This window comes from Bidens hawaiensis, unplaced genomic scaffold, assembly GCF_021521415.1.
Source record: "Bidens hawaiensis isolate Kalapana, Puna unplaced genomic scaffold, B.hawaiensis_p1.1 tig00012010_1, whole genome shotgun sequence".
Lineage (NCBI taxonomy): Eukaryota > Viridiplantae > Streptophyta > Magnoliopsida > Asterales > Asteraceae > Bidens > Bidens hawaiensis.
The window spans coordinates 440068-454745 of NW_027491964.1; the positions used below are offsets into that span (position 1 = coordinate 440068).

General features: G+C 35.7%; 1 protein-coding gene and 2 pseudogenes across 1 annotated transcript; 2 read left to right on the plus strand and 1 right to left on the minus strand.

Moving 5' to 3' along the window:
- Positions 1–2399: 2399 nt before the first annotated feature.
- LOC143539755 (uncharacterized) lies at positions 2400–4957 on the plus strand (annotated as a pseudogene).
- Positions 4958–5569: 612 nt separating this feature from the next.
- Positions 5570–9139, minus strand: LOC143539731 (extra-large guanine nucleotide-binding protein 1-like). Its single transcript, XM_077032959.1, has 8 exons — positions 7915–9139; positions 7667–7804; positions 7490–7594; positions 7220–7405; positions 6978–7122; positions 6662–6903; positions 6419–6576; positions 5570–6329 (listed from the first exon to the last, which is right to left on the minus strand). The coding sequence occupies exons 1-8, from the start codon at positions 9103–9105 to the stop codon at positions 5735–5737; spliced, it is 2760 nt and encodes a 919-aa protein (XP_076889074.1). The 5' UTR covers positions 9106–9139; the 3' UTR covers positions 5570–5734.
- A 2327-nt stretch (positions 9140–11466) lies between these two features.
- Positions 11467–13395, plus strand: LOC143539704 (protein JINGUBANG pseudogene; annotated as a pseudogene).
- Positions 13396–14678: the final 1283 nt, after the last annotated feature.

Here is a 14678-nt window from a genome sequence, read left to right on the forward strand (position 1 = left end):
GTTTACAAAAACGTAACCTTTAAGGTTAAAGAACATACCTTTTGACGTTTCTAAGGTCACGGCTAGCTTGGTTGTGAACGACGACTTGTTAGCTCCCTTGTATAATTCAAGATTTAATGTTGTGAAGCTTAGTTTTGGGGTTTCGGATGGTGGCCGGCGGCTATGGGGGTGTTTATGGCTTAAATGTGTGTTTTAAGGTGTAGAGAGGATAAGATGGATATTATGGATGGAAAGGGAAAGATTTAGGGTTTAAGGGGTATTTATACACTCTTAAGCCCATGGACTTAAAGCCCAACTTTCCTTTTTGGTCCATAATTATCTCCATCAAATTAGCCTACTTATATCTCTATCTTTATTATTTTATTATTCTCGTAATAACTCAAGTAAGCTTTTCCGTCATAACGAGTTAATATAAAATATTATTATTCGAAAGTTTGGGATGTCACATATTATCAATAAAAATAAACTGATTACAATATATATTTCATTTTCTAAAATTTATGGGAAATATAAATAAAGAAAACAAAAGAAGAGACAACCACCATCAAGAAGTTCTTCCAAAGCTTATAAGTTATAAATAACTGTCAACGTCCGACTTCAAAAGTGCTTTTTCTTCCTTGGTGTAACCGATTTTTTGGTCATTTTTGTAATCAACATGAATAAATTACATTATTTAACAAAAGTACATTTAAAAAACACTAAAATAGCAACTAAGTTTAACCATTGTTTAATTTAAATTTAGCCAATAGTTTTGTTTCCTGACTTCTTAAAATTAAGTAGAATGTCAATTGTGTAAAATAACTTAGGTGATGCATCAATTATATAATGTTCTTATAGCAATTTATAATTAACATTATTTATATACAGCGTTTCGATTTAAATTTGATTCGGCATGAATTTGGGTTAAATTTATGTCGACACATAGATAAAAGCATGTACGTCTCATCGGTGTATTCGTAATTATGTAAACTTTATATTAAAACTTAAAAGTCACAAAAGAAAAATAAATATGAGTAAAGTTTTTTATTATAATAATATACTAAACTAGGCCAGGATGCAAGGAATTTAACACCAAACATGTCGGGAAGTCTCGTTATGGTTTAAAACTCGTCGTGGCGCAATGTTGGGTGACAAATGCGTTGGGAAGACTACAAAACACCACGTGATCGAGGACACCTTTAGATGAGGACATTACTAGAATTCTGATATTTTGATGAACAGATGGTTAAGTCATATAAATTTATACGATAATTAATACCCATAATTAGAAGCATAAGCATATGTAACTTTGGAAACCAAATAATGATTAAAACTTCAAAAGGAAAGGTTGATACTTGGTTAGTGTTTGCCTTTACTTTATAAACCTAGATCATGGTATATATTAAAAGTAGTTCCTTCCTCTACAAGTAAAAGAAAAGGTTTAAAACATCCAACACTAAAAAGATATCTAGAACTTAATTATCTTCTTTTTATTGGCAAAAGGCTACAAACTCAAAACTACTAGGAAGTGGAAATTTAACATATTGAATTTTTAATTGAATATACCTTTCTTTTAATAAAATTAGTAATTATTGAGAAACAAAAACAAATATACAAAACAAAACAAAATGCATCAGTTGCTTTTTTTTTTTTAGAGAAAATATTGATCCTTTTATATAAACACAAACCGAACTACATCAGGATAATGGGTAAGCGAGCAACAAGTTGCTTTCATTTATCATTATGGCATTATGAAACTTCATTATAGACTAATCTCGTAAAATATCACAAATTTTATTTAACCATATTTTAATATTTTAAACATAAATATATGAAATCGACTAATTAACCAATGTTTTGAGGTCTAACCAGCTAGACCGAGACCAAGACGGTAAATGCATAAGATTCTCTCATATGAACCACGAACCAAATCGATGGTTTGATCGATTTTGTTGATAAAGTAGTTTCATATACTTGTTTAAGCCAGTTAAATATGTATTTTTTTAAATAAAGTTCTTTATGCGTTTGTTTTGTTTGTTTATATCGATCCGGCGAGTAAGTAACCGATTATTATGTTATAAAACAATAACTTAAGCAACTTATATTTGCTTTAGTCACACATTCATCATGTGAATATCTAGCATGTATAATCATTATATGGTACTATATTGTTTCAATGTGTTCATTCTTTTCTTCTTTACAAAGCAAAGCTCCTATGAGAGTATGCTCTTTACTCTATACTTTTATATTATCAAACTCAAATAAGAGTGTTCTATTCCATAACTTGATTACTTTTGCTTTATATCATTCAAAAGTCTTTAATAAAACCCTTTGGAACAATTTAAAGTATTGAACACACAAACCTTTTTCTTCTTCTTTCATTTCTAAACCATCTTTTGTTTCAATCTTTATCAAAGATTATGCGTATTTCACTTCGATACGCTTGCTTAATCTGTCGCAAGAAAACCAAAAGAAAACACGGGTCCAATGAATCGACAGATCAAGAACTTAAGCTCAAAGCTGCTCTTCAACAAGCATCCGAATACGGGTCTCTAGCACAACCACAAAATATTGATATGGAAAACAATGGCTTACAAAGATCAAGATCACTAGCAAGACTTGAAGCACAAAAGGAGTTCCATAAAGCCACTTCTTTATTTGCGGATACAATATTCGAATCCGAAGACTCTATTGATGATCTTGATCATGCTTTCCATAAGTTTTTAACTATGTATCCAAATTACAAAGCATCTGAAAAGATAGATGAGTTGAGAGTTAACAAGTATGCGCATTTGGCGGATACTGATTCCAAGGTTTGTCTAGATTATTGCGGTTTTGGGTTGTTTTCGTTTTTTCAAGTTGTTAGTTATTACGAATCGTGTTCGTTTACATTATCCGAAATAACTACAAATTTGAGCAACTATGCATTATTTAATGGAATAGAACAAGGTACCATGGAACATGATATTAAAACTAGGATCATGGATTACTTAAACATACCCGAAAATGAGTATGGGCTAGTGTTAACCGCTATTCGTGGTTCTGCTTTCAAACTGTTAGCCGAATCGTACCCGTTTAATAACAATAGGAGCATATTAACCATGTTTGATCACGAAAGCCAGTCGGTTAACTGGATGGCTCAAAGGGCCAAACAGAAAGGTGCAAAGGCTCATTCGGCTTGGTTCAAGTGGCCGACACTTAAGCCGTGTTCGACCCATTTAAGGAAACGGATACTAAACAAGAAAAGAAGAAAAGATTCGTCGAACGGGTTGTTTGTGTTTCCGGTTCAGTCACGAGTGACCGGGGCTAAATACTCGTACCAATGGATGTCGTTCGCGCAACAGAATAATTGGCACGTGTTGCTTGATGCGGGTGCGTTGGGCCCGCTAGATATGGACTCACTCAGGTTATCCTTGTTTCGACCCAATTTTATTATCACGTCGTATTACAGATTTTCGGGTATGACCCGACTGGATTCGGGTGCCTTCTTATTAAGAAATCAGTTATTAAAACACTACAGAAACACACGGGTCGTACTAGTTCGGGTATAGTGAAGATAAATCCAGTGTTTAATTCGCATTTGAGTTATTCCGGGACCTGGAATGATGAAGGTCCCGGAATAAATGAAGGAACACTGGAAGCAGCCGGTACTGGAAACCGGTTACCAGCTTTTTCCGGTGTACTTACTCCTTCATTAATGAAGGATGTATACGAAACCGACACCGAATATAACGAATATAATGGTGACTCTACTTTTGACGAAACCGGAATCTTTTCGTTAATGAAAAGCCCAATATTAACCGAAGAAGAATCGCCTGAAGATTCGATGTGGATCGATTTAGGACCTAGTCCGTTAGTATCTGAACCGATGAACTTCAAGTCGCCTTTACCGCCACCTTTCTGGTTCACGCGTAAGCATAATATTATTAACAAATTCGATTCGCAGCCTCGTGAAAATGAAAGCTACATTATATGAAAAGTACATAGTCCAGAAATACAAGAAGAGTATGCAGCCGAAAGCTCGGTTATACGAAGAGAAACCGAGGGGGATTTTATGTTACTCGGAAGAAGAACTGCGTTCAATTTTGACGAATATATCAGCGAAGAAGAGGTTCAAGAAACGGAAAGAAAAGAACCCGAGATAACATGCAGACATCTTGATCATGTAAGCATGTTGGGGCTCGGTAAAACCACAATGCGGCTTCGGTTCTTGATTAATTGGCTGGTGACTTCATTGCTTCAGTTGAGACTTCCTGGCAGCAGTTCAGAAGATATGTGCCATATGGTTCCACTTGTTCATATTTACGGGCCGAAAATAAAGTACGAAAGAGGTGCAGCTGTCGCGTTTAATATCAGAGACGGAAATGCTGGAGTTATTAGTCCTGAAGTTGTTCAAAAGATGGCTGAAGTAAATGGGATATCTCTTGGTGTTGCTATGATTAGTAATGTGAAGATTATACAGAGCACGAAGCGGAATGGAATGGCGATGGATGTTGCGGATACTGCGGTTTGCAGACCGATGGATAACAAGAACCGGGATCTTGAAGGGTTTGTGAGAACTGAAGTTGTTACTGCTTCACTCGGGTTTTTGACAAATTTTGAGGATGTTTATAAGTTATGGGCTTTTGTTGCCAAGTTTCTTAATCCGTCTTTCGTTCGACAATATGGACTTGCAACACTCGTAGAAGGCGAAGAAGAGTGAGCCGAGAAGATGATAACCTACCTGAGTTTGAGCTTGCTGGAAAAGCAGTCAACTTTCTCGGATCTATTCTCTTGGGTGAGCACTCGATCTACAGGTATTGTAAGTTTTGAGGTGTGCATACTGCATAGGTTGGTTAGGGTCGGTTTTGAGTTTTTTGGGTATTCGTTGAGCCTAAAACCAAAAATTCGTGTTTTGGGTTTTAAAAACCGTTTGGTTTCGTTTCATGATGGGTTAGGTCCAGTTTCGGTTTGTTATGGCTTTGCTACTTGGGCTTGAAATATTTGGGTCGAAAAAAAATGGTCTAAAATAATGAATTTAGACCTAAATTTCTGTTAAATAATGATTAATTGATTTTCACACATTCAAGGATAAAATTTTGGAGCTACACCATTTTTTACAGGTTTGGTGTGACTTAATGGGTATGATTTGGTTTTTACGGATTCGATTTAGGGGTGGGACGGTACCGAACAGTACTATACCAAAAAATACTGATATCGAAAGCGAGTGAAATAATAAACCGAATACCATACCGATTTTATCAATTCGAAAGTGTTACCATTAAAAGTACCAAATCTACCGAACCGAATGGTACCAATACCGAACATATGAAAAACAGATGCCGGTACCAATTGAGTTCGGTTAGGTTTGTATTGGAAATGAGTGCATGCAAAACCAAACCAAAAACTATGGTTTTGAGAAAACCTGAAACCAGACCGATGGCTTTGGGTTGGGTTCGGTTATTTAGTTTGGTTTTGTCAGTTATGTTGGTAACTTTCGTAGGTTATATCGGTTTCAGATGAGCAATTTACGTTTTGATTTTATCTTAAAAAACAGAGGATACACAGAGTCACCAATTACAGAGAAGCGCAGGAAAGTTGTAACAGAAGATTTTACTTGCTAGTCCGATAACAAATAACATAACATACATACATTTGTATCACCTAAAGTTTCATTCACTATGAAATCATATAATACAACTCACAGGCAGTCTTTCTGTTCGCATGATGAGCCTTTTATATACGGTGTCGTCTTTCTGCTTTCATTTGATGATCACTAAGAGTCAGAACCTGAATCCGAGCTATAAATCGTGTACTCATTAAAGTTAAAGTTTGGTTTCTCTTCATCCCACTCGAGTATCTCCTTTGCATATTTAAGTGTTTGATCCACACTGTTTGGGTCCAACCCTTTAACCACCGAAACATACAGCTTCCGGTCGGTTAGTGACGCGTAAAGCTTTTTAAACTTCACAGCAACATAATGTGAAGCCATTTGTCCCATTGAAGGACTGTGATTAATATTATTGCTGCTAATGTTTTTATTCTGGCTGTTTCGGCTCACTACAGGACGAAAATCACTGAACCAATCACAGCAAGTTAGTGGGACCCGTTCAAGCTGGTCCTCAAAGACATCGAATTTGTTGAGTATTAAAAGAAACTCCATCTGCTCGTACGTCGGGTGTGTCACGATACTTGTGAAAAACTTCTTGTTTAGCAGCATTTTGTTGACTAAATTCCCATTTGCATCAACCGCGTACTGATCAAAATCGCTTAAGGATATACAGAAGATGACAACACGAACGTCTTCAAACATATCAAGCCACTTGCAGTTTTCACCAAAGCCTCGTGCTTGCACTCTTATTAGTTGAAACCTGATAAAAATCATAAAGATTGTTATAAACTTATAATATGTTTAATTCTTGTGAAGAAAATGATAAAGATTGTGATTTATTGAACAAACCTTGGAGAATTATGTTGTTCGCTTTTGTCATTATTTTCGTCTAGTGATAACGGGAATGAGAAGTCAACAGTCGAAAGCCCGTTTGATGAAGTAACATGTTCGGCATACAAGATATCAACATCGGAAGGTGTATAGTCGGTGCTCAATATTTTTGCAGCCTGAAGATTCACACGCAGATTAGTTAATAGTAAGTTATTGTAAATCGGTTTGTTTATTTTGTGAAAATGAAAACTTCTTCATTACCTGTTCTAAAAAGTAACTGGAAACACTGGGGAGTGTTTCTAACTCGTTTCGTCTCTTGTATGTGGCTTGCATAGCTGGATGATTCCATAGTTCTTCAACTACTGGTGCGTATTCGCGTGTGGCGGCTGTAAATATGTCTTCCAAATTACCAGCCACCATGGTTTTAAGTAGCCAATCGGAAAATGTTTTTAGTCTCGGTGGGATGGAATATACAGTTTCATCATTTTCTGAAACTTGGTTTCCTGTTAATAATCATAAATACTTTCAAGATATGTTGAATATAAATATCTATTAAATATATGATCAAAATCGTTACCGGTATTGTTCAATGCTTCATCTTCAAAACGTTCGCACCCTTCTAGAAGAATCCCGAGGTAGCTATAGAAGTTGCTCTGGATTATGAATTTGATACTCTCACGTTCTTCATCAGTGAACGGGATCTCTTTATACAAGATTTTCGCCTAATAATAACATTTCATCAGGTGAATATACATTATACAATCATAATATAATGAACAGAAAATATAGTTTCTATAATAATATATATTCTGCAAGTACCTGCTTGTAAATGGTACTTGTACCAGATCCGGAACAACCGACTAAAAGAAGTTTACGAGGGGCAATTTGGTCAAAATAATCTGGCACCGATTGACCAAGTGTGTTACTAAATTGCTCTCCAGTTGGATAAACTTGCTTAGACGGAACAGGAAGAGATAATACAGCACAAACCAGCTTCGTTCCAGCCTGAAAACAAATTATATTTAAAAACCAGTTAAATAATATTACAAACACGAAAAAAAATATAATAAAAATCTAAACTATACTCACTTTTCCCCATATATAACCTCGGGTGTTCTTCTGTCCTTCTTCCTGATACGAACCGTCATCATTCACCCAAAAGTGTGGGTTACCCGCACACTGGACTCCAGAAAGCTGCAAATTTTGACACAATAAGTATTTAAACATATTCTATTATTAATCATTATCATTTCATGAAATACAAACCTGTAGCATTCTTAGCTCGACTTTTGTTATCTCACGACCATTTATAAAAACACCCGTGTTTCCATTGCTAGCATTGGGCATAATCGGAGCCCCAACGTTTAAATGTGGACTAATAATCTTTGAAGGCTTCTCGCCCTCCTATTAAAAAAATAAACAACATAATAATAAGTTAATAACCTTAATTAGTTAATTTACATCTAAACATGATTCATAAACTATGCATAAGTTTTAAAAGATTAAAACTTTACCTTCCCCCAAAGACCAGATACTTTATCGTACCAATAATTCCCGGGCTTAAGCTTCTTCGGAGGGTTCGGGCAGCTTTGCAGTATCGCCAGCTCATCATGACAAAGCGGTTTTCTGTTTACACAAACATACTCTGGTGGCAACTGGTTAACAGCACATAGCTTCTCAGCTTTCATCACTTGCCTAACTTCTAAGTTATTAAGTAGTCGTTTTAGCATTCGAGAACATTTTCCCAAATTACCCCTCTTTGACTCGTCAATCGAATACCCGATACAAGCAACACACTTTCTTCCTTCTGGCATTGACCCCATTGCTCTAAGCACACAGTTGACACAATATTTAGCATTACAAACTATACACACTTCTTTCTCGGTAAACCGATTTCCTTTATTGCATCGGTAACACACCCCTTTTTTAGTTTTGACCCCAGGTTCTTTCTTAACCCGAGCAGCCTCGGGTTGACCTTGATTAATATTAATATTAATATTAATATTAATATTAACATCAATATCAATATCATCAACAAAACTCTCGGTTTCAGATTCAATATCACCGAACCCAATCAACCGATTCTTCCTATCGAAACTCGGCTCGTCCTTACAATCACCGGTTTTAAGAGACGACACACGTGAAGACGGATACTCAAAACTCAAACTCAAACCCGACCCATTCGACACCCAATCCTGCTGATTCAAATCTAAACTCTCCTTGCACGCCCTAAACGCAAGCGAATTCCCCGAAAACTCCCTAGACTTATCGAAACTATCCGAAAACCCTAACGTACCCGAACTCTCACCCCTACCTCCTAAACCAACACCATCCCTATTATTAACCATATCCGAAAACTCACCGGAGCTCTGCTCCTCAAACCCCGGGGACACCGTGGTCTCGGTTTCCGCACCCGTACCATTACCAGTACCATTACCAATACAATTTTTATCAGCATTAAACGAAATAACCGAATTCGGCGAAACAATAGTATCATTACAACCTAATAATTTGGAAACAACAATAGGTTGAACTACAGGCATAGATGATAACAGTTTACTACTATTACGCGAAACGGGAACAACAGCAGCTACGGGAATCTTACTAATATCAATCGGCAGAGCTCGCGGAAGCGAGCGGTGCGAAATCGGTGGACCGGAGTATTCCACCGCGAACGAGTACGGTAGGTCTGTATTCGAATCCATTGTTGTACCATCACCAGCAGCAGCAGCAGCTGGCATGATGTATTGTATTACGAGATTAGGGTTTGTTAGTAACGTCACACGAGCACGGGCTCGGTGAGGTTAACAGAATTAGTTGTGGTTTGTTGTAACTAACTAATAATAATAATAATATTAATATGAATAAAAGTGTTTGATCATATTATTGTGGATTTGGTTTCACGGGTGTAGAGAAAATTGGGAAAGTTGGGAGTGGGAGAGACGAGAATAATAAGCAAGCATGATGAGTGAGAGAGAAGAAAGAGTAGTGTGACATTGACATAGAGACAAGAGAATTTTGTCTTTTTTCTATGGCCATTGGAATCGAAGCTTACTATTTGCTTTTTGTTTTTTGCTTTTTTGAAAATTTGTAGTATTTTGTATGGGAAATTTCAATATGCTTAAAAAAGAGAGAGGATTTTTAATAATTTAAATTTTGGTATTTTTAAGATGGTAGTTTTAAGTTAAAATTTTTCTATATTAATTTCAACTTTAATCATATTGGCCTACATCGGACAGTTTTCTAAGGGAGAATAACTTAGCGGAGAATAATGCACTTAGTTTTGAGAAAAAATATGTCATTTCTTCAAGTTGATGGGGTAAAACGAGCCGAGTCATAGCTCGACTAGGCTTGAGCTCGGCTCGTTTATCTTACACAGAGCTTGAGCTCAAGCTCGGTTTGTGAGTGGCTTTCCGATCTCGAGCTCGGCTCGTTTACTATTTATTAATCAATTTTTATATATTTATAATTATTTTTTATATATTTTCTTTTAACTATAAATTTATATAATATGTATTATTAATTTTCATAACTATATATATTAATTAATAATAATTATATAAATTTTCAAACCCTCTCTTCATAAACATGTGGTTGTGGTGGTGGCGGCATTCGTGGTGGTGGTTGCGGTTGCGGCGGTGTGGTAAATTTTTAAGTTTAATTACATTTTTTACTTGTCCTTAACTTTGAGAAATGATATATTTTGTTCTAAAACTAACCGGGTTAGTTTCCGTTAAGAAAAGACTTAGTGGAGACCAATATGGTGAAAGTTGGGATTAACCTAGGAATTTCTTAAGTTGATATTAATACCGTCAAATAAAGTTTGATTATTAAAATCTAATAACCCAATTAAAAAGGTATAGTGTACTTTCCAATATGGTGTACTGATAGAAAGCTCCAGTTTCTCAATGGAGACCCAAATTCAATCCCCACTTACGACACTTTGGGGGTGGGTGGCTCAATGAAGGAAGACTGAGATCTTATTGATCTCCAGTTTGATCCTAAAGAGTGTCCGGGTTTTAGCACCAGCGTGCATTCGGGTGGGTGGGATTTCTCCGGAACTTGAGATAGATTGGAGGCGCTTAAGGGCTCTGTACAACTATATTGGGTCAGCTGGCGGTGGTCTTTTGCCATTTGGATCATCCCGTACGAAGTACCTAGGCATTCTATGTTTGTTTGTCGTTCAAAAAAAAGTTATACTGTATCAATTCAAATTTTTTTTGAAAAAATAAGTTACTAAGCGGAACCTATATTAACTAATATTTTAGATCGAAGCGCAAATAATCTAATAATGTAAAGATGAGAGTTCAAGCCTCGTAGTTGACTAAAAAATGTAATTTGTGAGTAGAGCTAGAAAGTTTTGAGTTATCATCTAAAAATAATAAAAAAGTAATGACACTACAACATCAATTATGACGACTTACTAAAAATGTCACTAGAATATAATGGAACAAAACTTATATAGTGGATGTGAAATAATATAGCGTGTTGGATTAGAATTGTATCATGTTCATGCCTTGTTTCTAAAACATAATCATGGGTCTCTTAATGCTTAAAAGATACATTAATGCCATGATTGCACCTAAGTATAATACTTGAGGACCATGTACTTCTTCATCCTCATCTCGGGAGCGGTAAGAACAATACAATATAGGTACAACCTACCTATCAGCTGATCATCTTGTCTTTCATGCTTAGACGAAGCATATGGAAGTTTATATCAATAAATGATGAAATTGTTGATGACATATATATTGACATTGCAAAGTCGTTGTTAACATATAGGTTTCTTAATTTTCTTACCGTCAAAGCTACACATCGTTCACGTTCTTAGCTTCCGGTGGCATATTAAACTAGCTAGTTATAGTAATGTAGTTATTATAGAGTTAAGGATATCTATAATAATCTATTCTATTTATTTATATAGGACTAAGTAACTCTTTATTCCCACCATCAACATACAATCCTATTTTTGTCTTATCTATACAGTTAATTATATTTATACAACAAAATAAATTTATGGTATGTTTGATAAATGAGTCTCAAGTGTGTTGTGTTGACATGTTAATCATTTAATACATTCGTGAGTTAGATGAGTTGAACCAATTAATATAAACTAGCTTTGTAAGAATACGCGTTATATAAATAGCATAAATCATGCACCACCTATTATTATACATGCATCCATCTTCATCGCCATTCCTAATTTTAATGCATTTACCGATTTCCGATCATATTCATGAAATTAATCCATCTTAAACTCCTAGATCAATTGACCTTTTTGAATTCAAGACCTTCAAATCTACAATCATAGTCCACAATACCTCTCATTTCTTTATTATTAACCGGAAAGTTTATGAACAACAAAAACGAGCATCATCCTAAGGAAATGGCGAACGAGTTGTCCTTTCGCCTAAGAAACATGCCCGACAACAACCCTTCATTGGACGACATAGATTCCCCAACTGAGGATGATATGTCTCAAAGAGATTCATATACGTCACGTATGTTCTTTGGTGCTTCACCTTCAACCCAAATGTCTCCATTAACAAGGTCTCCATGGGCATCATATGTCGAACGATCAACACCTGACATCTCCGATGGTAACTCAAATTACACGGGTTTAATGGCGTCCCTTGTTCGGGAAGAAGGGAATATATACTCGTTAGCGGCTAACAAGGATTTGTTGTACACCGGATCAGATAGCAAGAACATTAGGGTTTGGAAGAATCATAAGGAGTTTTCATGGTTTAAATCGAATAGCGGATTAGTTAAAGCGATTGTGATATCCGGTCAAAAAATATTCACAGGGCATCAAGACGGGAAAATTAGGGTTTGGAAGGTGTCCACTAAGAACCCTAGCATACATAAAAGGATTGGGACTTTACCTAATTTCAAATCCGTTATGGAGAAATCGATGAAACCGAAAAACTATACGGAGGTTAGAGGGAGTCATAAGAACATATGGATCAAGCATTTTGATGCGATTTCTAGCTTGAGCTTAAGCGAAGATCAATCGCTTTTGTATTCTGGTTCATGGGACACGACGGTTAAGGTTTGGAGCGTGCTCGATTTCAAATGTTTGGAGTCAATCGCTGCGCATGAAGATGCAATTAACTCGGTGGTGGCCGGATTTGAAGGTATGGTTTTCTCAGGGTCAGCGGATGGGACAGTGAAAGCGTGGCGAAGGGAGTATCACGGGAAGAGAACGAAACATTTCTTTATTGACAACTTGTTGAAACAAGAATGTGCGGTGACATCATTGATTATTAATCCAGCGGGGACAATGCTTTATTGTGGTTCGTCAGACGGTTTTTTGTATTTCTGGGAACAGGATAATTTGTTATCCCGTTCCCAGGGTTTGAAAGGTCATAAACTAGCAATTTTGTGTCTTGCCGTGGTAGAGAATTTGGTTTTTAGTGGTTCTGTGGATTCTAACATTTGTGTGTGGAGAAGAGAGAAAGGCGGAGAGCATAAGTGTTTGTGCATGCTAAGTGGACATACGGGACCAGTGAAGTGTTTAGCGGTGGAGTACGAGCAACGCTCAGTGACGGGTTGTCGGTCCCGATGGATGGTGTATAGTGGTAGCTTGGATAAGTCTGTGAAGATATGGAGGGTGACAGTAGACAAGAATGAAGTTGAGAAGCAACAACCACCAAGTGACTCTTCAAAACATAGAAACTCCTCTGGGCAAGTCTTTTCACGGATGAGAGATTGAGTTAATGTAAATGTGTCAAACAAATGACTTGTATTTTCTTTAAAAATTAAATTCTTATAAATAGATCATTTTCTATTTTCAAATAGCTGTAGCATTCATAATATATAAGAACCCTCAAAACACTAAAAACCCTCACTAGTTAGATATACATTACAAAAATGTTGTATGTGGGAAGGGTTTATCCTTTTTAAATACTTGTTAATATGAGAAAACTTCAATAACACATCTAAAAAAAATTGAAGGCACTTGAAATTCACATATGTTTATGCATTCTTCAAATATATCACATGTTGTGCCACATGCTGTTGGGATGCAGAAGCAAAACAACACACAAACGAGTGCAAACGATATAAACACATAGTACAAAATATAGTAAACGACACAAGAAATTTAATGTGGTTTGGTCCCAACACGGGTTGCAAGTAGGTATTTCATGAAGCTTAGACAAATACTACATTAACATGACATCGGTATATAGAGAGAGAATAATTAGGGTTTTCAGTTTGGGCCCCAAGAAACATAACATGAGCCAAAATCGAGCATCTCTCAGCCTTCATAAGCCTAACATATGCCGTACATATTTACATAGGCGAGAAAGGCCTTTTCAACGGGCACAATCATATCTTTGAGAAAAGTAGGCAAAATGCTTGGATATACTGTCGTTAGTTCGGTTTAAAAGTTGTTTTCTCATATGGAACCTTCGTTTAAGTATATCTTTCAGGGTACACCAACTCTAAACAAAAGTATTTCCAATGATTATCACCCCCTATTCACAATACCAATACATACATTAACATTTTCTTCTTGTTATTCGATAACTTTTAGCATCATGGACCTCCAGCACTTTCATGTATAATTTTTCAACACCATCACCCGTCAATTCTAACGCCATTTTGGAAGAAAATTATAAATGGTAAAACAAATAGTGATATGTGAGCTTTCATTATCACACGAACTCATTTTTTTAGAAAATTGAAAAAAAAATGAGAGAAATGATTATAGATGAAAGTTGTGACAATGTGAAAAAATGAAAAATAAAAAGTAGTGTTTAGGGATAATGACAACAATGACCTTTTTTTTTTACCAATAGATAGATTCGTCAGGTGTTAATTCTAATCTGTTGGATCTGACAATTTAGAAAGTGGTCAATTTAGGTATTTTTGGTTTAAAAAGGTTAATAAGGGAAATTTTTTGATAAAAAGGATCATTTTGATCATTATCCCTAGTGTTTATGATATAAAAAATAGTCATTCGGGGAATATATATGCATTTGAAATGTTTTTTGTACGAAAGTTTTCAAGTTTGAAACATAAAATAAAAATTAAAAAGTAAAGTTATAGTAAAAAATATAAATTGAATTATTTAAAATATATATTTTATTTTTTAATTTAATAATTTAAAAATATATATGCATTTGGTTTCTTAGCTCCGGATGCCGTGGACCTTTTGAATAGGGTTCAGAAAGTTGTGTATAGTAACGTATCAGCCCATAAGAATCAAAACTTTGTTTTTAGTCGGATTGGGTTTGCTATCCAAAAGGGGGTTGCGGCGCAGCTTGTT

What these genes read in the sequence shown, in the direction of transcription:
- LOC143539731 (XM_077032959.1), bottom strand. Translation starts at nt 9,105, where the DNA reads ATGGATTCGAATACAGACCTACCGTACTCGTTCGCGGTGGAATACTCC. An exon ending in GAGGTTATATATGGGGAAAA is followed by an intron (nt 7,406 to 7,489) that starts GTGAGTATAGTT and finishes ATTTGTTTTCAG; the next exon opens with GCTGGAACGAAGCTGGTTTG. An exon ending in CAAGTACCATTTACAAGCAG is followed by an intron (nt 7,123 to 7,219) that starts GTACTTGCAGAA and finishes TGTTATTATTAG; the next exon opens with GCGAAAATCTTGTATAAAGA.